The sequence below is a fragment of the Mobula hypostoma genome, chromosome 18, assembly GCF_963921235.1.
Source record: "Mobula hypostoma chromosome 18, sMobHyp1.1, whole genome shotgun sequence".
NCBI lineage: Eukaryota > Metazoa > Chordata > Chondrichthyes > Myliobatiformes > Myliobatidae > Mobula > Mobula hypostoma.
The window spans coordinates 65437739-65462055 of NC_086114.1; the positions used below are offsets into that span (position 1 = coordinate 65437739).

Consider the following 24317-nt stretch of genomic DNA (forward strand, 5'->3'; position numbering starts at 1 on the left):
CTTCTTGCGTCTTCCAAGCAGTCTCTGCAAGATTTATTTTTAACTAGTTTATTAAATGTAGTCTTTTGGCAGTAATTCTAGGCTTTGTCCAGATAGTTCAAGAAATTGGCAAATATTTATTTCCTTGACTGACTTCCATAAAACTGCATTCACTGGACTTGCGATCAGACCTCAGGCTTTTCTCGTGGAGAAGTGATCTAATTGCCCTCTCTCAAACATAGAACTCCTCGCCTTCTGTTTATTGAATGCTGGATGTGCTTCAAGTTTGGCGCTGGATAACACAACTTGATCTATCGTATTATTTTCACAATTTTGGAAGTCCTCTAGGCTTCATACTTTTTAGCCTTTCATGGGGCTTTCAATTGAAAAATAATCTCTTCCAATTTTTTCAACTTTTTGGAATAATTCTGAAGGATTTGATGCACAGTGAGTGGATGTAATTTTGTTATTTTTTTGTAATTCATCTCATGGGGGGAAATGGAACTAGCTCAGGTAGACAACTTGACTAGCACGGATGACTTGCGCTGAAGAGCCTGTTCCAATGATGTGTGTCTCTGACACTTCAATAGTCATGTTAGTTACTGTCACAGCGTTTCTCATGACCGTCTGTATTCTGAGATTTCCAGTTCTCATATAACTATTATTACTGACTTGCAGTTAAACGTGGAACAATTGCAGTGGCAGCTTGGATAGTGTTGCTAGAGAGAGAAACAGCTGACATTTTCATAGAGTTAACCAGGTGAAACACCCACTCATACTGATGTGCCTAACTTGTGGAGGATTTGTGAGATTCACAGGTTTTAATTTAAATGTCAAGCATCTGCTATTTTTCTACTCTTTCACTGAATGTGATAGTTTTGCAGTTCCGTGCCTGGGTTCACATCCTTAAATCTTTAGCACTATTTTTTTTCTGGTTCCAAACCAGCTTCCTGGAGCCCTATTCATAATCAATTTGCTTGCTCCTCTTCTGTGTACTGGCATTTTCTTTTTGAATTCCTAGGGCAGGATGGTTACACAGCAGTGAGCATATCGCTTTACAGCGTATCGACTGTAAGATGAGGGATTGATCCCTGCCGTTGTCAGTGTGGAGTTTGTACATTCTGCCCATGAGTATGTGGGTTTCCTCCGGTGCTGTAGTTTCCTTCAAGGTCATACAGGTTAGGGTTAGGAGGCTGTGGGCATGCTATGTTGCTCCCAGAAGCACAGCCACACATCTCTGATGCATTTCACTGTATGTTTCGATGTACATGTAACAAGTAAAGCTAATCTTTATCTTTAAATGAAACTTGCTCCTGTTTCTTCCCTGAATCTGAAGTCATATGAGTTGGGGTTAGCAAGTTGTGGCCATGCTGTATTGTCACTGAAAGCATGGCAGCACGTCTCTGACATGAGGGACACGTTTCACTGTCTGTTTCAATATACGTCTGACAAATAAAGCAAACCCTTAAAAACAACCTTTATCTTTAACTGAAGCTTTAATTAGTTATGTCTTTGCTTTTCAATGTTTATTTTTGGGGGAAAAATTAACAGCAGGCAACTTTGGTAACCAGAATTCAGCTTTATTCTAATATAGAAATATATTCATAGGTTTAGGTATCATCAGGATGCGTGCATGTAAAAGGTCGGGGTGATCTAGCAGTGCGTAGATGGAGGTGATAAGTGATTAAAGTAACATGTTAGGAAGATCAGAGGAGGCTCATAGGATGGAGATTGTAGGGAAAGCAGGGGAAATAATTTTATTGTGCGCCCTCTAGAGAAGATGAAATAATAGGACAATCTAAAGGGACCATTTAGGAAGTTCAGCTCTTAAACATGTCACAAAGAAGTTTCTCCATGGGAGTGTTGCCAATGGTCCTGTGAAAGAACAGCAGTTCAATTCGTTCTGCTGAGACAAAGCGCAGTGAAGGCAGGAGCAGAAGCAACTTCCCAAACCTGAGGAGAAAGATGACAATAATAAATCCAAATGCCATCCTCCTTGCTTCCCCCAACTAATGTGAGGGCAACATTTCCTGTAAATATAAATCAACAGACTTGTCAGTCAATAAAGTGAATAGAGAGAACCTGGATTTAAATTGTGTCTTAGAACACTTTCCATTTAGTGAAGAATGTTGGCCAACTTTGGTAGTCATTTTAGCAGCAGGAGCATTATGGTGTTGACTTTACGTAAAGCCACTATATCTTAATGGTTTACTTCAGAATGCAGTTAGAGTTTAATATTTCATCCATGGGACTGCATAATTACAGTGCCTATCAGGTCAAACTGTACAATGTGTCAGTCAAGCTACACCGTGAGTACTGAACACTTTGACGTATAGCATTTATGCTTTGAAAGCCATTTAGCTTAGTACTGTACTGTGTAAACACGAGGAACACCTGAATTATTCAATATCAGGAAATGTTGAGAGGGAGCCTCATAAAGCTACTAGCGTAGCTATCAGTATTGAGAAGCTGAGGGAGAACATTACTTCGGGCCAGATAATGGGAAATAAACAGGTTCAAGTTATCAAGTTGGACTTGTGTGATATCTTGTTGGAAATCTGAAATTTAAAAAATGAAACATTATTTTCATGAAATATTAACTTGTTTTCTCTCCACAGATGCTACCTGACATATTGAAAGCTTTAGTGTTTTTTGTAATGTGTATATGTATATATATTTATACTGTATATGAAAATTGATTAGAGCTGTGTTCTTCTCCATCTGCATTGGTATTAGAACCATAAAACCTTGTAGCACAGAAAATGCAGATTCTGCCCACAAGACTATTGTTTATTTGAAATATCTCCCCACTTAGTCCCTCTTCATTGTTCTTCCCAGACTGCCTTGCACTGATTTCCTTTCCAAGTGTATCTACTTGCATTACCTTTTGACAGTTGATACAAATTTTATCTTCCCTTCTGGTTTGGATTTCCAGAAACCCCTGATGTGTATTTTAAAAAGAAAATAATCCTTCTCATATCTTGTTTCTTTTATCTCAACTCTGTAATTACTGATTGCCCCCAAACCAACCCTTCAATCAGTGAAACAATTTGTTACGTTCAATCCCCAAAATATATCAACATTGCATTTAATTGGACCTTGGCTTTCCCTACTCTAAGGTTAAGGATTATTTATCACATGCAGTGAAATGTGTTAACAACCAACACACCCGAGCTGGCAAGTGTCACCACCAACATAGCATGATCGCTATGCTTGGCAGAACAACACAACACAACAGGTGACGACAACAACAGCAAAACGAGCCCCTTCCCTCTTAAGCCCAAGACAAGGTGAACAATCCTATCTTTCTAATCTTCTTATATAACTGAAGCTGGCATAATTCTGGTCAATCTCTCCTCTGCCTCTGTACTCTTCTGACATCCTGTAAGGGCATGAAATGTAGTAAGTCGTTCCATATTTACACCCGAAGTGACAGTATAATTTGGTATGAGAACGTGACCTGGAAGCAGTTTGTGTTAATTAGTAGCAGTCTGACATGAAGATTCAGCTCCTTACCTGACCGGCTGGATGGGGTAGTGCGTCCGACTGTGCTGACCCAGCATCACCTGTGACTGATCTTGCAGATTCTCAACCTGCTCAGGGTCCTTCAAGCCTCGTGTTTCTGAAGGAGAGCTCAGATTTAGTGACTGCTGCAGCCAGTGCTAAAGATTCCACTAAAGGTACATTTACATCTGTATCTCATTATGGCAGGGTTGGCAAAGGTGATACACACATGCTGGGAAGATCTCTAATCCCCTTTTCTTATTGAATTACCTGATGTCAGCCTCCTATAGGAAGTGGGTGATGTGTTTCATTTGGCATAGAGAGAGGAGAAATGCCAAAATGTGCCTCTCCTGGACCTGCATTGTGAGTACCTGGTTAGGGTTTGTCTGGGACCTGCTCACTGTCGGTAGCTATTAAACTAGATACTTGTGTGAGTCAGTACCATCAGGAGAGGAGTGGGTGACATTTCGAGTAAAATTTGGAATAATCTGCACATTGACCTGTGCTGATCAACTGGCTGGACTGTTCACAGAGATCTTTAACCTCTTGCTTTGGCAGTCAGAGATGCCCACCTGCTTCAAGCAGACTTCAATTATACAGGTGCCCAAGAAAAGAGTGATAATTTGCGTCAATGACTGTTGTCCAGTAGCACTTACATCCACAGTGATGAAGTGTTTTGAGAGGGTGGTGATGAAACATATCAACTCCTGCTTAAGAAGCGACTTAGATCTGGTCCAATTTGCCTACTGGAGGAACAAGTCCACAGCAGATGCCATCTTATTGGCTCTTCACTCAACTCTGGAGCATCTGGATAGCAAAGCTCCAATCATCAGGATGCTTTTTATTGATTACAGTTCACCATTCAATACCATCATCCCCTTAAAGCTGATCAATAAGTATCAAGACCTTGGCCTCAATTCCTCCTCGTGCAACTGGATCCTCTATTTCCCCTCAGACCCCAGTCAGTTTGGTTTGACAACAACATGACCACCAGGGTCAGTTTTCTCCTGTGATCTACTAGTGTCTGTGTGCTTTGTCCTCTGGGAACAGCACGTTGCATTAGTGCTGAATGAAAGGTAGATGAGCAAGGGGGAGATGCAACTCACCTGGTTTAAACAGCACCACCGCTTTCAGGCAGGCGAACTCTGTCGGATCCACAACAAGGGCCTTGAAGCGGCCGATGGTCTCCTGCAGAATGCGAACATCTGCCATAGTGGAGCTGCTCTTTCCCTGAGGGCTGAGAGAGAGTTCAGGTGATGATAACAAAGGGCAGCCCTCCAGGGGCATGGACCACTGGATAGCACAGAGCAGGAACAGTTCATTCCAGGCTTCCTCCAGCAAAATTACCTGCAAAACAAAATGGCTTTAGATAAATGAGTGGTTATCAGTGAACAATAACTCTGGGATCAGCAAAATGAAACTCCTTATCCTGTCACTCCTCATCTCGTGCTTGTCGAATGTAAGTAATTAATGTGACCTGAAATGGCTTATTAGTTATTTATTCATTGCATGGAATTCACCATGTCCATCTCCATATGCATTCTTCTCCACAATCACATTCCTTCTGATAGCTCACCTGTACTTCACCCAAGACTCATGGCACAATCCTCCACTTAGTTCACTCTTCCAGTACTTTAGTTACAGAAATCTGAACTTCTTTGGTCTCAAAGGACTCTAGTAATCCAGGCATTGCACCATCTGAAGACTACACTGTCCACTGAAGTGAACTGTTTCACTAAACTCTGTACCTGCTCTGGCAAAACTGAAGGCAGTGGACGTCAGTGGGATGTCATATCTTGCACAAAGGAAGAATCTGATTGTTTGCAGTCAATCACTTCAGCCCCAGGGTGGCACTGCAGGACCACTATGTAGCGTTCAGTTCCTCCATCATCAAATCAGACTGTGTTTATTTATTTTATTAATTAATTGTGGAAATCTCAATGAGAGATTGTGCAATACTTGATCTGCTATTAGGGAAAGAGACAGGACAGGGGACAGAAGTTTGTGCAGGGGAACACTTTGCCTCTCGTGACCACAATGCCGTTAGTTTCAAAGTAGTTATGTAAAACAAATAGCTCTGGTCCGCAGGTTGAGATTCTAAATTGGAGAAAGGCCAATTTTGGAGAAAGGATCTGGCAAGTGTGGATAGGGACAGGCTGTTTTCTGGCAACGGTGTACTTGGCAAGTGGGAGGCCTTCAGAAGTGAAATTTTGAGAGTACAAATCTTGTATGTTCCTGTCAGAATAAAAGGTAAAGGTAACAGGTGTCTTTGGTTTACAAGAGATTTTGAGGCCCTGGTTAAGAAAAAAAGGAGGGGCATAGCAGGTATAGGCGTATAGGAACAAATGAGGTGCTTATGGAGTATAAGAAATGCAAGAGAAAGAGATAAGGAGGGCTAAGAAGAAGGGTTAAGTTTGCCTTAGCGGACGAGGTGAAGGAAAATCCAAAGAGATTCCACAGATGCGTTAAGAGGAAGATTGCAAGGGACAAATCTGGTCCTCTGGAAGATCAGAATGGTCATTCCAGTGTGGAGCTAAAAGTTATCTTAAATGATAATTTTTCATCTGTACTTACTCAGGAGAGGGATGCGGAGTCTATAGAACTAAGGCAAAACTGTATCAACTTCATAGAGTCTATACAGATTATAGGGGAGGAGCTGGTTTCTACCTTGAGGGAAATTAAGGTGGATAAGTCCCCAGGCCTAACAAGGTGTTCCCTCGGACTCTACGGTGAGGCAAGTGCAGGAATTGCCGGGGCCGTAGCAGAGATATTTATATCATCCTTAGCGACAGGTGAGGTAACAGGGACTGGTGGACAGCCAGCATTGTGCCGCTGTTTAAGAAAGGCTCCAAAGAAAAATCAGGGAATTATAGGCTGCCTGACATCAGTAGTGGGGAAGATTTTCTAAGAGAGCAGATATAAGTATTTGGTTAGACATGACTGATTAGGGATAATCAGCATGGCTTCATGTGGTATAGGTCGTGTCCAGCCAATCTTAGAGATTTTCGAGCAACACACATCAAAGTTGCTGGTGAACGCAGCAGGCCAGGCAGCATCTCTAGGAAGAGGTACAGTCGACGTTTAAGGCTGAGACCCTTCGTCAGGACTAACTGAAAGAAGAGTTAATAAGAGATTTGAAAGTGGGAGGGGGAGGGGGAGATCCAAAATGATGGGAGAAGACAGGAGGGGGAGGGATGGAGCCAAGAGCTGAACAGGTGATAGGCAAAGGGGATATGAGAGGATCATGGGACAGGAGGCCCAAGAGGACAGGAGGAATTTGGAATATTGTGTGCAATTTTGGTCACCTACCTACAGGAAAGATGCAAATAAGATTGAAAGGGTACAGAGAAAATTTACAAGGGTGTTGCCTGGACTAGAGGACCTTAGCTATAGGGAAAGATTGAATAGGTCATTACTTTATTCCATGGAACCTAGAAGGTTGAGAGGAGATTTGATAGAAATATACAAAATTATGAGGGCTGTAGATAGTGTAAATGCAAGAAGGCTTTTTTCACTAAGGTTGGGTGGGACTACAACTAGAGGTCAGGGGTTAGGGGGTGAAAAGTTTATGGGAAACATGAGGGGAAACATCTTCACTCAGAAGGTGGTGAGAATGTGGAACAAGCTGGCTGTGCGAGTGGCGCAGTGAGATCGATTTCAATGTTTAAGAGAAGTTTGGATAGGTACGTGGATGGTAGAAGTAGGGAGGGCTATGGTCCCGGTACAGGTCGATGTGAGTAGGCAGCTTAAATAGTTTTGGCACTGACTAGGTGGGCCGACAGGCCTGTTTCTGTGCTGTACTTTTCTATGGCTCTCTTTAGCAATACATCGTGGAGTGGGTGCTTCCAGCCCTTCTAGACATGCTGCCCCAGCAAACCCCGACAACCCTGATTACCCTAACCCAACCACAGGACAATTTACAGTGACCTACCCGGACCATGAAAGGAACCCGGAGCCCCTGGGAACACCCGTGCATTCCACAGGGAGGATGTACAGAGACTCTTTACAGACGATGCCGAATTGAACTCCAATGCCCCGAGCTATATTCTGTGGCACCCACAATGTTTGCTGAAGACTACATGGTTCAACCCATTCACAACTCTACAGCAATAAAGCGGGCCATGCCAACTTTCAGGCAAAGACTGATAAGAAGCAAGCAATGTTTGTGCCACAAAAATGACAGGCGTTGGCTATTTGCAGTCAGAGACTCTAACCACCTACTCTTGATATTCAATGGCATTACCATTGCTAAATCACTTGAGAATTCTGGAAGTCAGCATTGACCGGAAGCCTAGATGGCCCAGCTAGATAAATAATTAGATGCAAGTGAAGACTGAGCTTGGATATGCTGGGAGATGATTCCATGACATAGGAGCAGAAATAGGCCTTTTGGCCCATCGATTCACCTCCACCATTTCACCATGGTTGATCCATTTCCCTCTCAATCCCATTCTCCTGCTTTGTTTTTCTCTGTAACCATACACTCCCTGATTAATCAAGAGCCTACCAACACTGCCTTAAATACACCCAATGACCTGACCTCAACAGCAACAAATTCCACAAACTCACAACCCTCTAGCTAAAGAACTTCCTCCTCAGCTCTGTTCTAAATGGATGCCCCTCTATTCTGAGGCTATGGCCTCTGGTCCTGAGACTCCCCCACTGTAGGAAACACCCTCTCCACATCCACTCTAACTGGACCTTTCAACATTTGATGAGATCCCTTTTATTCTTCCACGTTCCAGTGAGCACAGGCCCAGAGCATCTAATGCTCCTAATATGATAACCCTTTCATTCCTGGAATCCTTCTCAAGAACCTCCGCTGGACCCTCTCCAATGTCAGCACATCCTTTCTTAGATAAAAGGCCCTAAACTGCTCACAATTCTCCAAGTGAGGCCTCACCAGTGCCTTATAAGACATCAGCATTACATCCTTGCTTTTATATTTTAGTCCTCTTGAAATACGTTTCGTCCTCACCACAGATTCAAGTTCACCTTTAGGGAATCCTGCAAGAGGACTCCCAGGTCCCTTTATACCTTGGATTATTGAATTTTCTTCCCATTTAGAAAATTGTCTTTAATTCCTTCTACCAGAATGCATGACCATACACTTCCCGACACACTACTCCATCTGCCACTTTGCCTATTTTCCTAATCTGTCTAAGTCCTTCTGCAGCTTTCCTACTTCCTCAACACTACCTGCCCCTCCACCTATCTTTGTATCATCTGCAAACGTGGTCATTCCACCCTCCAAATCATCGACATACAACACTATAAGAAGCAGTCCCAACACAGAAAAGCTCCCTTTATTCCTTCTCTTTGCCTCCTGCCAATCAGCCAATGCTAGTATTTTTTCTGTAACACCATTTGGTCTTGCTAAGTAGCCTCATGTGAAAAGCCTTCTGAAAACACAAGTACACAACATCCACTGATTTTCCTTTGTCTACCCTGCTTGTTATTTCCTTAAATAACTCCAGCATATTGTCAGGCAAGATTTTCCCTTGAGGAAACCATGCTGACTTGGCCCATTTTATCATGTGCCTCCAAGTACCCCAAAACCTCATCCTTACCAATCAACTCCAATATCTTCCATACCACTGAGGTCAGGCTAACTGGCCCATAATTTCCTTTCTTCTGCCTCCCTTGAAGAGTGAGGTGACATTTGCAATTACCAGCTCTCCAGAACTATTGCAGACTCTAGTGATTCTTGAAAGGACATTACTAATGCCTCCATAATCTCTTCAGCAGCCTCTTTCAGAAACCTGGGGTGTTGTCCACCTGGTCCAAGTGACTTATCTGCCTTCAGAACTTTCACTTCCCCAAGCACCTTCTCTCTAGTAATAGCAACTGCACTCACTTCTACCCCCTGAAACTCTTAAACATCTTGCAGACTGCTTGTCTTCCACAGTGAAGACTGACGCAAAGCACCTATTCAGTTTGTCTGCCATTTCCTGTCTCCATTACTACTTTTACACTTTATATATCTGAGAAAAACTTTTGGTACCCCCTTTGATATTATTGGCTAGCTTACCTTCATATTTTGTCTTTTCCCTCCTTATGACTTTTTTAGTTGCCTTCAGTTGGTTTTGAAAAGCTTCTGAATCCTCAAACTTCCAACTAATTATTGCTCTATTATATGCCCTCTCTTTTTGCTTTTGTGTTGCCTTTGACTTCTCTTGTCAGCCACAGTTGTGTCATCCTGCCTTTAAAATACTACAGGAAGGATGTTGAGACTTTGGAGAGGGTGCAGAAGGGGTTTACCAGGACGTTGCCTGGTTCAGAGGGCGTGTGCTATCATGAGAGGCTGCATAAACTTGAGTTGTTTTCTCTGGAGCAACGGAGGCTGAGGAGAGATCTGATAGAGGTTTATAAGATTAGGAGAGGCACAGACAGAGTAGACAGGGAGTATTTGTTTCCCAGGGTTGAAATGTCTAATACCAGAGAGCATGAATTTTAGGTGAGGGGGGTAATTTCAAAGGGGATGTGAGGGACAGTTTTTCACTCAGAGAGTGGTGGGTGCCTGGAATGTGTTGCCTGGTATGGTGGTGGAGGCAAATACATTCAAGGCATTTAAGAAATGTTTAGATAGACCCATGGATATAAGGAGGATGGAAGGATATGAACATGGTGTATGTAGGGGGAGTTAGTGTTTGGGTGTTTTGATTTGCTGTTTAGCTGGTTCAGCACCTGTTGTGGGCCGAATGGCCTGTTACTCTTCTATGTTGTATGTTCTTTTTTGGGATATTTCTATCCTGCACGTTCCAAATTGCTCCCAGAAACTCTAGCCACTGCTGCTCTACAGCCATCCCTGCTAGTATCCCCTTCCAATCAACTCTGGCCAGTTCCGCTCTGATGTCTCTGTAATTCCCTTTACTCCACTGTAATACTGATACATCTGACTTTAGCTTCGCCCTCTCAAATTGTAGGCCGAATTCTAGCATATTACTGTCTCTGTCTCCTAATCAAATCAGATTTGATGCACAGCACCCCGTCCAGAATAACTGAACCCCTAGTGGGCTCAACCACGAGCTGCTCTAAAAAGCCATCTCATTGGCATTCTATCAACTCTCTTTAGAATCCAGCACCAACCTGATTTTCCCAATCTACCTGCATATTGAAATCCCCCATGACTATTGTAACATTGTCCTTTTGACATTTCTTTCTGTCTCCTGTTGTAATTTGTAGCCCACGTCCTGGCGACTACTTGGAGGCTTGTATCTAACTCCTGAGTCACCTGGTGGTGTAATGGCATCAGCACGGGACTTCAAGGCAGATGGTCGTGAGTTCAAACCCAGGCAGGTCCCAACCTGGGCAGCAGCAGTATCTGTGTGGAAGAAAGGCCTGGCAATCTACTTTACCAACAGAGCCACGCCACCCCCTCTGTCTCCCAGCTTGTCCTTTTGAAACAATAAATCCTTGGATGTTAAGCTCCCAGCTATAATCTTCTTCGAACCATGAGTCAGACGCCCACAACAACATGCCTGCCAATCTCTGACTGTTCTACAAGATACAGTGCGCTTTCAGTCCTGTCCTCATCAGCCTTTTCAGTTTTGTCCCCCTGTTACACTGCAACTCATCTCACGGGCTGCAATTTTGTCCCAGCTTCTACCTGTCCTTCCTCACCATCTCACTACACACGGCCTCTGCCTGTCCTTCTCCAGCTGCCCCATCCTCAGCCCTATCCCCCCTGCCAAGTTAGTTTAAACCCTCCCCAACAGCTCCAGTAAACCAGACGGCAAGGGAGGGTGTTGGTCCCCCTTAGGTTCAGGTGTAACCTATCCTTTTTGTACATGTCATATCTTCCCCAGAAAAGAACCCCACGATCTAGAAATCTGAGCCCCTACCCCACACCAGTTCTTCAGACGCACATTCATCTTCCAAATCATCCTCTTTGTACCCTCACTGGCACATGGCACAGGCAGCAATCCAGAGATTACGACCCCAGAGGTCCTGCTTTGCAGCTTTCTACCTACCTCCCTATATTCTCTCTTCAGGACCTTCTCCCTTTATCTACCTGCTGTATGTCATTGTTGCCAGTATGTACTACGACTTACGACTGCTCACCCTCCCTGTTTAGAAGGTGGGGACCTGATCCGAGATATCCCTGACCCTGGCACCTGGCAGGCAACGTACCTTTCTGGTGTCTCTACCACCTCCACTGAATCTCATGGCTACTCCTCTGGCAATGGAATCCCCAATCACTACTGTTAAACCGGATTCGTCTCCCGTAAGCCCAAAGCCTTTCCATCATCTGGCTGAGTATTATGCCAACAGCCCTACGGCTAATCGGCCCACTTGATTGGCCCTCCACCAACCACCCTATTCTCCCCAGTTTGTACCATTAACCATCGCCCAAGCCATTCTGACTGTTTGTCCCAAAGTATTTGACCTTTACTACAAAGAGAAACAATGGTGGCAGTGCATCGTGGCACCAGCTCCTGCAGTTTGTTCTCCAAGTCTCACACCAGCTGAGTTGGAGATGTATTTTTGGTCCTTTGCTGTCTACATCTCGGAACTCCCTAGCCAATAGCACTGCAATGGACTGCACCACTTCAAGCTGATTTGCCACCACCTACCTTCTCAAGGGCAGTTAGGGGATGACAATGGGCAATCAATGCTGTTGGCCTTGATCCTGAAAAAATGAATGGAAAGAACTCACCAATCCAACGCCAACTGTATCCAATATCAAGGACCCCCACCATCCAGGGCATGCTTTCTTCTCACTGCTGCCATTGGGGAGGGGTACAGAAACCTGAGTACGCACACCTCGAGAATATTTATTACCCCTCAACCATCAGGCTCCAGTGTGAATAACTTTACTCACCTCAACACTGAACTGATTCCACAACCTACAGACTTACTTTCAAATATTTTACAACTCGTGGCTTCAGTATTTATTTATTTATGTATTTTGTATTTTTTCACTATTGTATTGAGTATTTCTACTGTGAATGCCTGCAAGAAAATGAATCTCAGGGTAGAATATAGTGACAAATATGTACTTTGTTAATAAATTTACTTTGAACTTTGACTTTGAGCTTTGAATGATCTGCAAATGCAATGTTTCATATTATTAAAGTGGGCTTGTTTGATGTTACTTTCCAAGCCACCAGCACTGTACCTGGTCTCTGAAGGGCAGGTTGGAAAACACTGCCAGGTTCTTGGCCCATTTCACTGCCATGAAGAGCAGCCTGGCTGAAACTTCGTAAACACTTTCAGGGCTGCTGGGCGGGTAGGTGGACATCTGGTATTCGGTGGCTGTCCTCTCGGGCTCATTACTCATCACGTCAACGTTCTCGTCCGCTGCAAGTCCATCATATTACAGTGAAATATTACCCAATCCACCTCTCGCACTATTGCCCATAAGAGCCAGCAAAATAATTTCCATGGCACCCCAGTGGCAATTTGCTTGCGAGCCCTATTCAGTGAAATCAATCATGTCATGGGACATCTACTCCAATATCCTTGCATGCTTTTGAAGCCTAATGGGGAATATTGTGTGCAGTTTTGGCCACTACCTATAGGAAAGATGTAAATAAGATTGAAAGAGTTCAGAGAAAATTTACAAGGGTGTTGCCAGGCCTTGAGGACCTGAGTTATAGGGTAAGGTTGAATAGGTTAGGGCTTTATTTCCTGGAGAATAAGAGAATGAGGAGAGATTTGAAACCAAATTATGAGGGGTATAGACAGGGTAAAAGCAAGCAGGCTTTTTTCCACTGAGGTTGGGTGAAACCAGAACTAGATTAAGGGTGAAAGGTGAAATATTTAAAAGAAATCTGAGGGGGAACATCTTCACTCAGAGGTGAAGCAAGTGTTGAACAAGCTGCCAGCAGAACAGGTGGATGTGGGTTTGATTTCAACATTTAAAAGAAGTTTAGATAGGTACATGAATGGAGCTCTATGGTCCAGCTGTGGGTTCGATGGGACAGAATAATGCTTTAGCACGGACTAGATGGAGATAGGGGCCAGTTTCTGTGCCATAGTGCCCGATGACTCTATTTGGTTTCCTATCAATTCAGTAATCTCATCCATGGAAGATGCATTAGCCCATGGTTTAAAGGTTCTTGTTCCTATAAGACCATAAGACATTGGAGCAGAATTAGATAATTTGGCACGTCGTGTCTGTTTCACCGTTCAGTCATGGCTGACTTATTATCCCTCTCAACCCTATACTGCCTTCTCACTGTAACCTTTGACACCCTTACTAATCGATATCCTATCAACCTTCACTTTAAGTGTACCCAGTGACTTGATCTCCACGGCCATCTGTAGCAATGAATTCCACAGATGCACCACCCTCTGGCTGATCCTGTCTATAAGCTGTGTCTGTGTACGTGGGGTTTGGCTCACTTTTGTTTGCGAGTAGCTTCTGTCACGCTCTCTTTAGGCTGACACCTAAAGATGCCAATTCTGTTTCATCTGAAGGCCAGGAGCAGGGGTAGAGTGGGAGGGAGAGCATATTTAACTCAGCAGTCCTAATCTTTACAGAAATGAGAAGCAAATGATATAGACGCTCATCAGATCTGCCACCATCAGATTGATGAGACTTTCATCAGAACTGGATTAACGTGTTAATCCCAGGAGTGGTTTCTGCAGAGTTACTGTGGAAAGCATCAAGCTCGGGGGTTCATAAGCTGGGGCGCACGGGCCCTTCAGCTAACGGTAGGAGTCCAGGGACATCCGAAAGGTTGGGAAGCCCTCCTCTAGCTGGTTGCATCACAGCCTGGTATGGAGGGGCTACTGCACAGGATCGGAAAAAGATGCAGAAAGCTGTAAACTCAGCCAGCTCCATCGTGGGCACCAGCCTCCCCGGCGTCGAGGATATCCTCAAAGTGCGATGCCTCAAACAGGCAGTATTCATCACTCAGGACCCCACCACCCAGTATGTGTCCTCTTTGCATTGCTACTATCAGGGAGGAGGTACAGGAGCCTGAAGACCCACGCTCAGTGTTTTAGGAACAGATTCGTCCTCTCTGCCATCAGATTTCTGAATGGACAGTGAACCAGCCTCACTACCTCACTAGTTTGCTCCCTTTTTTGCACTACTCACTTAATTTAATTTTTAAGATATTGTAACTTATACTTTTAAAAATGTCTTGCACGGTACTGTTGCTGCAAAGCACACGTCGGTGATATTAAACCTGACTCTGATTCTGCTGGTGGTAGGGCGCATCAGCAAATTTTGTACTGATTAAGACCGAGCAACTGACCGTCCTCGGGTTCCAGTTTGGCGCAGGTCTCCGCTGTCATTAGGCTAGCCATGAACCTGTGGTTGTTCTGTGGGCTGCTGGTCCTCTGGTTGGAATTGGTATTGGAGGAAATGGGTCGCTGCGTGGTAACGGATGATGAAGTATTCTCCCTGGTCGTGGCAATGTGCTCTTTGTCGGGGTCCAGTTCGGCTGTGTCCACCCGCACCTGGGCAGTGCTTCGCGGCTGCCGTTCGTTCTGTACAGCTGCAGGAATAATTAACAGTCAGCAGAGCGAGAGTGAAGGTGGAAGGTGGGGAAATCAGCTTTATTTCCCGCGGAGCATCAAGAAAGCTCACCTCTGTCCCAGGATACTGACGGACTTTTACCGCTGTACCATTGAGAGCATACTCACCAACTGCATCTCAGTGTGGTATGGCAATTGTCCCGTATCGGACCACAAAGCACTCCAGCATGTGGTGAAAATTGCCCAGCGGATTATCGGCACCCAATTGCCCACCATTGAGAACATCTACCATAAACTCTGCCTGGGCAGGGCGAAAAGCATTATCAAGGATGCATCTCACCCTAACTATGGACTTTTTACTCTCCTCCCATCCGGTAGGCGCTACAGGAGCCTCCGCTCCCGCACCAGCAGACACAGAAAGAGCTTCTTCCCTGAGGCTGTGACCCTGCTGAACCTCTCATCACAGTGCTAAGCAGTATTGCACCCATATTGTACTGTCTCAGTACTTTTATATTTGTATGTTGTAGCACTTAATTTCTATTCGCAGTTATTTTGTAAGTAATACTATTCTTTTGCACTCTGGTCAGATGCTAATTGCATTTCATTGGCCTTGTATCTGTACTCAGCACAATGACAATAAAGTTGAATCTAAAATAAGAGAGCATGAAACGCAAATAAAAACATGTAGTTTGAACAATTACAGTGCTAAGTCAGAAATTTAAACCATAATTTCATACCTGCTCTTGTACACTTCCCCAAAGACATTCACAATCACTCACCGTCTTTATTCATTCCAGCCTGCAAACACTTCTTCAGTCTGCAGGCCTGGCACTGATTCCGATGGGCTTTATCCACTGGACACATCCCTGTACCAGCCTGGCATCTGCAATCAAAGTTCACATTTATTAATGTCGTATACAACTCTGAGGTACTAGACATTTGCAAGGGTATAAGGTTAGAGAAGTCTGCATTTACTCTAGAGTCTCCTGGTGCAAAAAGTGTGAAAATGCAAATGAACAGGATAGTTGTTTGGATTTAATTAATTTTCATAATTTACTTCTATTTATCATACCTGATTGTATAATACTAGGCTGTCAGGTGAAATAATGACAATAGGTTATACCTCAAACATTTCTTTCTGAGGCTTTCTAAGCCATTGGTCATACCACACTTGGAGTATTGTGAACAGTTTTGGGCCCCCATCTAAGAAAAGATGTGCTGGCATTGGAGAGAGTCCGGAGGGGGTTTATAAGAATGATTCCTGGGATGAAAGGGTTAACATATGAGTAGCTTTTGATGGCTCTCATTGAAACCTATCGAATATTGAAAGGCCTAGATAGAGTGGGTGTGGAGAGGATGTTTCTTATAGTGGGTGAGTGTGGGACCAGAGAATAGAGAGATGTCTATTTAGAACAGACACGAGGAGGAATTTCTTTGGCCAGAGGGTGGTGAATTCATTACCACGGGTGGCTGTGGAGGCCAAGTCATTGGTGTATTTAAACCAGAAGTTGATAGTCTCTTGATTAGTCAGGGTGTCAAGATTACAGGGAGAAGGAAGGAGAATTGGTTGAGAGGGATAATAGATCAGCCATATTCAATAGGCTAAATGGCCTAATTCAGCTCCTATGTCTTATGGGCTTATGATCTTTCCATTAATATTAGGTTAACTGCAGCCTTCCTGTCTCTGAGTTTGAAAGTTCAACCTGGCAGTAGAATTTAAGTGATTAATTTTGTCTGTCACTTTAAAATAGAGTGTCAAGAGTGCTATCGCATAGTGAGTTGTTAAACTCAGACTTGGTAATATCTGTAAAGGTTTTAGGGTGTCATTTTGAAGAACGGCAGTGTTTACTAATCTCCTGATTGATGGTTATCTCTCATCCTGCTCACTGAGAATTTATTTCATCATGTGTTTAACTTACTTGCCACCTTTTGATAAAACAATAGCACCACAACTTCAAATCAGTCTTGAAGAATGAGCTATATTCTATAAAAATACACATTTGTTTTATTCCAGACTATTTACATATTGTCTGTTTACCCACCCTCTAATTTTCTGCTCTCTTTTGCTGAAATTACTCGAATAATGATTTCGGAATTGCTAATACTTCTGAATTGTTGGTTTCTTCTTCTCTGTGGTGTTATTAAATACAACTCTATATCATGTGAATCTGCCTAATATGACTTCCACTACCCATTTCTCCACCCTTCCCCATCTCACAATTTCTCTCTCTCTGAAGTCACAAGAAACAAAAAAATGCAAAGTCAATAAACCATTGGAAATGCTTGGCACCATCAGTCTCTGATGTCCAAGCAAACAGTATTTACCTGCAAGTCATGGGTGTTCTCACAGGCCAGAGAGGACCCTGCTACCAACCCCTGACCCTTTCTTACATTATTTCACATCACCAGGGGTTTCCACCTCCCACCAGGAGCAACGAACCATGCCGATGTGAACTACAAGGAAGTGTAGCTGGTGAAGGTAACAACGTAGTTCAGGGTCCTGATCAATTTGTGCATCTCATTATGAACAAGTTCACTAAACCATCCCAATGCATAATACCATTCTCTTCCCACAATATGGAATTTCTGTTCCAGCTGTTACGCCCCTCAACACAAAAACAACTAGGTGGCTGGGTCGATCCCTGGTTATCGGCTGTTGTGAGCATTGCTTCCTCAACCCTTGGCCCCGATCCCGCCGCTGCACGGGTTCTGATGATATCACCTCAACGGTGACAGAACACCTGCGACCAATCCTCCAGGCTTGGCAAACACCCTTACAAATAATCAGCCTCCCGAGCTACCAACCTCTCTTTCGTTTCACACAGAAAGAACAGCCGGAGGAGAGCAGAGAGTCTGTGGAGGGAAATGGACAGTCGATGATTGTTGTCTGGAATGTCCATTCCCTTCTCCCAGATGCTACAAATTTCAGCATGTCCAGCCTCATACATAGTACAAAGGCAGGCATGCTACGTTGGTGCTGGAATTTGTGGTAACACTTACCGTTTGCCCTCAGTACATCCTGATGTTGTGTTAGCTGGTAACACAAGTGATACATTTTACTGTATGATTCAATGTACACATGGTAAATAAATCTGAATCCCGTTCCTCAACATTACAGCTCGGGCCATCGGAGTTAGGAGTTCAGTTCTTGTGGCCTCTGTAAGCAAGTTTGTACGTTCCTTCCTGTATGTGTGTGTGGGTTTCCTCTGGGTAATCTGGTTTCCATCACAGTCCAAAGCCACACCAGTTAGTAGGTTAATTGGTGATTGTAAACTGTCGCTTAACTAGGCTGGGGTTAAATCAGTGGGTTGTTGGATGGTGCAGCTCAAACAGCTGTATCTCTGTGAAATCAGTTTGTTATAATTTCAGTTCTAGACAACTGAATGTTGTTTAACTTCAAATACACAGTGCTGGAGCACCTACTGGCATCTGTTTCATTTGTATTTATAACGAAACATTGGTTAACAGTTGATTGATGCACACTTTGTATTGCCTTGGTTATCAATTCCAAAATTACTATGTATTCTTTCCTGGCAAGTTACGCAGAGAGCTGGGAGGATTAGCACATGATCGAGTTTCTGAAACACTGCTAACTACGTTAGTAAACGTGTGATATTTCACCTGTAGATGAGCTTTCTTCTGACACTCCTCTTGAAGAAGCCGCTGCAGCCATTGCAAGCGTAGATGCCATAGTGCTTTCCACTGCTGGTGTCCCCGCACACCTTACACATCAGCACGGGACTGAGAGACTTCCCTGGACTTGGACTCTTTACTACAGCAAGTACACAAGGAAAACAACAGTTAATTTGGCACTGACCGCGATGAAACAAACAACATGAAGGAGTCAACTTCTGCCTTGACTCATCTGAACCAAGTGTAGGTTTCACTCCTCTTTGAAGTTTGCCTTCCTTCATGGCAGAAGTTTGGATTTATCTTGTTTGAAGATAATTAAATAGACTCTATTAAAAATGTAGATATAATTTCTAGTAACATGGAAGAATTAACACCGTGCCTCTAAGAACAGTAGAACATAGATTAACACCCACAAAAGGCAGGAAGAGCTCAACAGGTCAGGCAGCTTCTGGTAAGGAATCGAGAGCTGGTGTTTCAGGCTGTCAGGACTAGAAGGGAAGGGGGAAGAAGGTAGAATGGCTTCAATTCTAGGCAACATTGATTAAGGTACGTTTCTCTTCGAGTCTCAGAGGTGATTGTCGCTGTGATCCACAACGTAGCTTGAACTTTGAGATCTTCCCAGATATATTTTATTATTTGTTAATTTATTTGTGGAAATGTTACCATGTGTTACGTGTGTGAATCCTACGTACTGTGTAGTGAACCTTGGTCTAGAGCAGGGGCTCCCGACCTGCAGTCCCTGGATCCCTTGTGTAATGGTATTGGTCCATGGCATAAAAAAGGTTGGGAACCCCTGGTTTAGAGGAAAGTTATTTTTTTGGCAGTATACATGTATATGATTGAATGACAATAAACTTGAACTTGATCATAGCTGAAGGGCTTTTAGGAGACTCATTTTCAGTTACATTAAAGAAGAAACTTGCTGTAACACCAAGAATTTTGCCGCAGAGATATCTCAAAGCACACAGCATGTCGCTGCAGTCAACGTTCATGTTTACAGCATCGGACATTGGTGGTAAGAGCCATGGTAGCTAACCAATGAATGTTGCAATTCTATAGTCATACCAGAAGTTAACGTAATTAAATGCAGCATGCTGTTCTTACAACTGAAATTTCAAAAATCTCTGTAAATAATTAAAATTGTTTCTCAGTACTGACTGGAAGCAGTTAATTAGGTTGCAATTTATTGAAAGGGATGCCAATGTGTTACATAAAGTTTTTAGATTGACAGTCTACAAGTCATTTCCATTATATTAACAGTTAGATGCATGCTTGCTTCAGGAATGTGCTGAAATATTCATGCTGATTAGTTTTACAAAGTGACCTTGCCCTGCTCTGTTTAACATGAACTGAGCTCTGGACATTATGTAATTGCATTTTGAATACTGGCCCACCCTAACCAAATTTGATGAATGAAGATCTGGGTCTCTCCATCTGTCTTTGTGTGTGTGTGTGTGTCTCGCTCTCTCTCTCTCTCTCTCTCTCTTTCACTTGCTGTCTTCTCCTTCCTTCAAAAGCATATTTTTCTTGGTCTTTTACACATTGATTTTTAACTTTCTTGTAACCTTTTTTCTCGTTTCTGTCTGGCTGCCCTTTGCATCCTGATTCGATGACTGGACTTCTCTCATTTCCATGGCAATCCTTGTTGTCCAACTCTCACGCCTACAACTAGCATGTCTGATCCTCTCTTACTCATTCCTATTATCTTCTACTCTGTGCTCCCTCTATCACTCTTCCACTCTGTCACGTACAGACATGATATGTTACATACCTGCCTGGTTGGCCTCCAACTCTGGGCTGACTGATAATTCTGTTGGGGTGATGTTCATTCTACTCAGAGGAAGATCTGGCCCCCAAGGACAAAGGATGGGAACAACCAAGCAGTTGAAGCAAAACTTCCCGACTGGAGGATTTATCCGTATCTGACCTTTGAAATAAAGGGTAAATCCAACTCTTTGGAAGAAGACAGAGTCCAAAACTTAACATGGGAACATTGCCGTTTGTCTGTCCCTGCTTCTCTCCTCTGATTTATCACTGCAAGCCTCAAACTGTTGCTGTGTGGCTGAGGAGTCGGTGTGTGAATGAGCCTTACTGGTTTCTCTCTGCCCCTTGAAGCTGCAGAGCAGATTAGCCTGTAACACTAAGTAGATGCCTACTTGTCAGGCTCTTAATCTTTACTGTCCATGCAAAGGTTGATCAATCAGTTAGTACATGCTGAAACCTCCTCTCCCTTGGAACAATAACTTTAAACTCAGCTGCTGTTCTACCGGCCTTTCTTTGAAACACTACAAAAACTTCCATCCGTTCCTATATCATGGTGTGAGTTTATATGGGTCACTTCTAAAGATGTGAATGACACTGCTTGCGAGCAGTAGCAGAGTATTTCCCTGTGAGTTTATGCTCAAGTTTCTGATATAAATTTGATTGAATTTATTTGATGGATTGCCCGTGGGTATAATGGGCCACTGTGAGCTTGGATGCTCAGGTGCCTATTAGCTACGTCTTTCCTTTGGAAGATGGACAGATATTTCAATTAAACAAATAATTGAATTCTTAATTGCTGTGTTTCCCTCACACTAAATCCATTTCACTCTCAGGCTGCAAGGGCAGCCCATGAATTATGAAGCAGGCAAAGAGGAAGTGGTATCATTCTCTGCTAATTATGATCTCGCTTGAATAGGAGTCCACCAGAGGGTCAGCTGCATTGTGAGCATCAGGACTTTCTGCAGTACAACAGGAGCCAATGGGGATTCAAACCAGATCTTAATGTTACTGAATTGTACATTAAGGTTTAATGCATTTTCAGAAGGTTTAATGAAGATACTTGCTTTATGTCTCTGACATATCTGCCTCAATTGTTCTGCTCTCTTTGAACATTTATTTATTTATTCGGTTAGCACTCCACCATGGAGTAGGCCCTTCAGTGCTCCGAGCCAAACTGCCCAGCAACCCACCGCCTTAACCCGAGCCTAATCACAGGACAGTTTACAGTGACCAACTAACCTACTAACCGGTGGGTCTTTGGACTGTGGGAGGAAACCAGAGCACCTGGAGAAAACCCACGCGGTCACGGAGTGGAATGTACAAACTCCTTACAGACGGTGACAGAATTGAACTCTGAACTCTGACACCCTGAGCTGTAACAGTGTTGTGCTAACCACTACTCTACCGTGGGCTCTCCATTTGTGTCCCTCTCAGGGTCTTGGTCACCTCCTCTTCCTTTGTGCGTACTGCTCTCAGGAAGGGAGATCAAACAATCAAGAAGGCAAACAGTTTGCTGCTCTATTAGTCAAAGGGACAGGAATACAAATGTGAGGGCTTGCTAAGGTTATATGGGCTTCAATTTGTTGGCCTTCTGTGTTGGGGTTTTGAGGAGGGGCCCCCAAAGCAAAGTGACTTCACTGGCTTGAGTGGCAGTGCAGGCCTGAGAGAAAGAGGGAGACTCCTTTTCTCGTGTTCTCAGGGCAGGCTTGAGAGGGATACAGAGAGAGTGCACCCCCTCAACACCTTTTCTTTTGCATTCTTTTGATCCCTGAAATGATAGAGTTGTTTAATGGGGACCGATGGCTTACATTCACCAGGATTTATAAGTATATCACTGAGGGGAACACAGTTTCCTTAGGCTACCTTTCTTTTTTAGCTCTTCCCTAATTCCTTTTCTTGTTTTTATCTTTCAATATCTGTTCCCAACTGGATTTTGACTTGTTCTTGTCCCCAGCCTTCATCTATTTAAACTTTTGTAATTTCTCTTGTAATCCATATTCCCCAACTTTGGCCAACTGGAGGAGTCGTCATTACGCTCTCTGTTCCATTTAACCCAATACTCTATTTCTTCTGATCTTTATCTTCTCCCATTCTATGCAACTTTAACCATTTGGTCTCACCCTATCTCCCTCTCTCTCTCTTTTCCTCTATCTCTCCTTCCCCCTCTCTCTCCTTCCCATTCTCTTTCATTCCTCTTCTCTTTCCTCCCCTTCTCTCATCTCCTTCTTTTCTCCCCTCCTCTCACCTCCCAACTTTCTTCTCCCTATCTCTCTCCTCTCCCATCTTTCTCCTCCCACTTCTCTCTCCTTCCCCTCCTCTGTTCTTCCCATCTCTTTCTCTCTCTTCCCTCTCTCCCTCTCTCTCACCCCTCTTTCTACCTCTCCCTTTCTGCCTCTCTACCCCCTTCTCTCGCATTCTCTCTCTCTTTGTCTCTCATTCTCTCCCTCCTCTCTCTCTCCTTTCTCAATCTCTTTTCTCCCCAACTCTCTCACCTCCCCTCTCTATCTGTCTCCTCCACCTTTCTCTTTCCTCCCCAATCTCCTTCTTCCCCTTTTTCTCCCCGATCTCTTTCCTCCCCCTCTCTTTCTCTCTCTCCCCTGTCTCCCTCCCCCCTCCTTCCCCCCTCCCCCTCTCTCTCCTTCTCTCTCTCCACCCCTCTCTCATTCTCCCCACTGACTTTCCTCCTCCCACCTCTCTCTCCTCCCTGGTCTGTCTCTTAACTCTCCCTTCTTCTCTCCTCCTTTCCCTCTTCTCCCCATCTCTCCCCTCCCCTCTCTCCCTCCCTCTCTCCATCTCTCCCACATCTCCCTCTCTGTCTGTCTGCCTCTACCTTCTCTCTCTCCACCCCCTCTCATCTCTCTCTCTCATTCTGTCTCTCACTAACTCTCACTCTCATTCTCTCTTTTTTAGATTATGAAGACACGCAGTCCTCTTTTATTGTCATTTAGTAATGCATGCATTAACAAATGATACAATATTCCTCCAGTGTGATATCACAAAACACAGGACAGACCAAGACTGAAAAAACTGTTCACTCTCACTCTTACTCTCTCACGCCCTCTCATTCTCATTCTCTCTCTCACTCCCTCCACTCTCCCCTCTCCTTCTCTCTCTCACCCTCTCACACTCCCTCTCTTATTCTCACTTCCTTCACTCTCTCCCTCACCCATGTTTTGTCATCTTGACTTTGTCTTTTCACCTCTGCAAACATTTCCTGGATTCAGCTTCTGATCAATCTGTCTGACTGTTTTCTGTTTGCTTTTCTCTCAGTCTGGTTACATTGATCCCAATCCTACCACATAATTTGCTTTCACCTTTAAATGTATTGCTTCCCAAACTCCCTGCCCCACACTTTTCTCAGCAATGTTCTGCTATCCTCTTTTTCTTCTTCTTATGCCCATCACCTGTACTGGGGTGTTGGCCTCTGACAGAAGCTCAGCGGTGTCGTCCGTCCTCAGGCACCGGAAGCTCAGCGGTGTCGTCCGTCCTCAGGCACCGGAAGCTCAGCGGTGTCGTCCGTCCTCAGGCACCGGAAGCTCAGCGGTGTCGTCCGTCCTCAGGCACCGGAAGCTCAGCGGTGTCGTCCGTCCTCAGGCACCGGAAACTCAGCGGTGTCGTCCGTCCTCAGGCACCGGAAGCTCAGCGGTGTCGTCCGTCCTCAGGCACCGGAAACTCAGCGGTGTTGTCCGTCCTCAGGCACCGGAAGCTCAGCGGTGTCGTCCGTCCTCAGGCACCGGAAGCTCAGCGGTGTCGTCCGTCCTCAGGCACCGGAAACTCAGCGGTGTCGTCCGTCCTCAGGCACCGGAAGCTCAGCGGTGTCGTCCGTCCTCAGGCACCGGAAGCTCAGCGGTGTCGTCCGTCCTCAGGCACCGGAAGCTCAGCGGTGTCGTCCGTCCTCAGGCACCGGAAGCTCAGCGGTGTCGTCCGTCCTCAGGCACCGGAAACTCAGCGGTGTCGTCCGTCCTCAGGCACCGGAAGCTCAGCGGTGTCGTCCGTCCTCAGGC

General features: G+C 44.4%; 1 protein-coding gene across 1 annotated transcript; it reads right to left on the reverse strand.

Annotated features, from left to right (window-relative positions):
* Positions 1–1717: 1717 nt before the first annotated feature.
* Positions 1718–20378, reverse strand: nr2e3 (nuclear receptor subfamily 2, group E, member 3). The gene is made up of 8 exons (XM_063070265.1): positions 20321–20378; positions 18538–18688; positions 15696–15799; positions 14694–14936; positions 12605–12786; positions 4590–4830; positions 3496–3601; positions 1718–1932 (listed from the first exon to the last, which is right to left on the reverse strand). Exons 1-8 carry the CDS (start codon positions 20376–20378, stop codon positions 1800–1802), a joined length of 1218 nt encoding a protein of 405 aa, XP_062926335.1. The 3' UTR covers positions 1718–1799.
* Positions 20379–24317: the final 3939 nt, after the last annotated feature.

Coding starts and splice junctions, on each gene's coding strand:
- nr2e3 (XM_063070265.1), bottom strand. CDS start 20,378: ATGAACATCACCCCAACAGAATTATCAGTCAGCCCAGAGTTGGAGGCC. Junction 15,800..18,537: donor AGAAGAAAGCTCATCTACAG/GTGAAATATCAC, acceptor CTTTGATTGCAG/ATGCCAGGCTGGTACAGGGA. Junction 4,831..12,604: donor ACCTGCCCTTCAGAGACCAG/GTACAGTGCTGG, acceptor TTTGTTTTGCAG/GTAATTTTGCTGGAGGAAGC.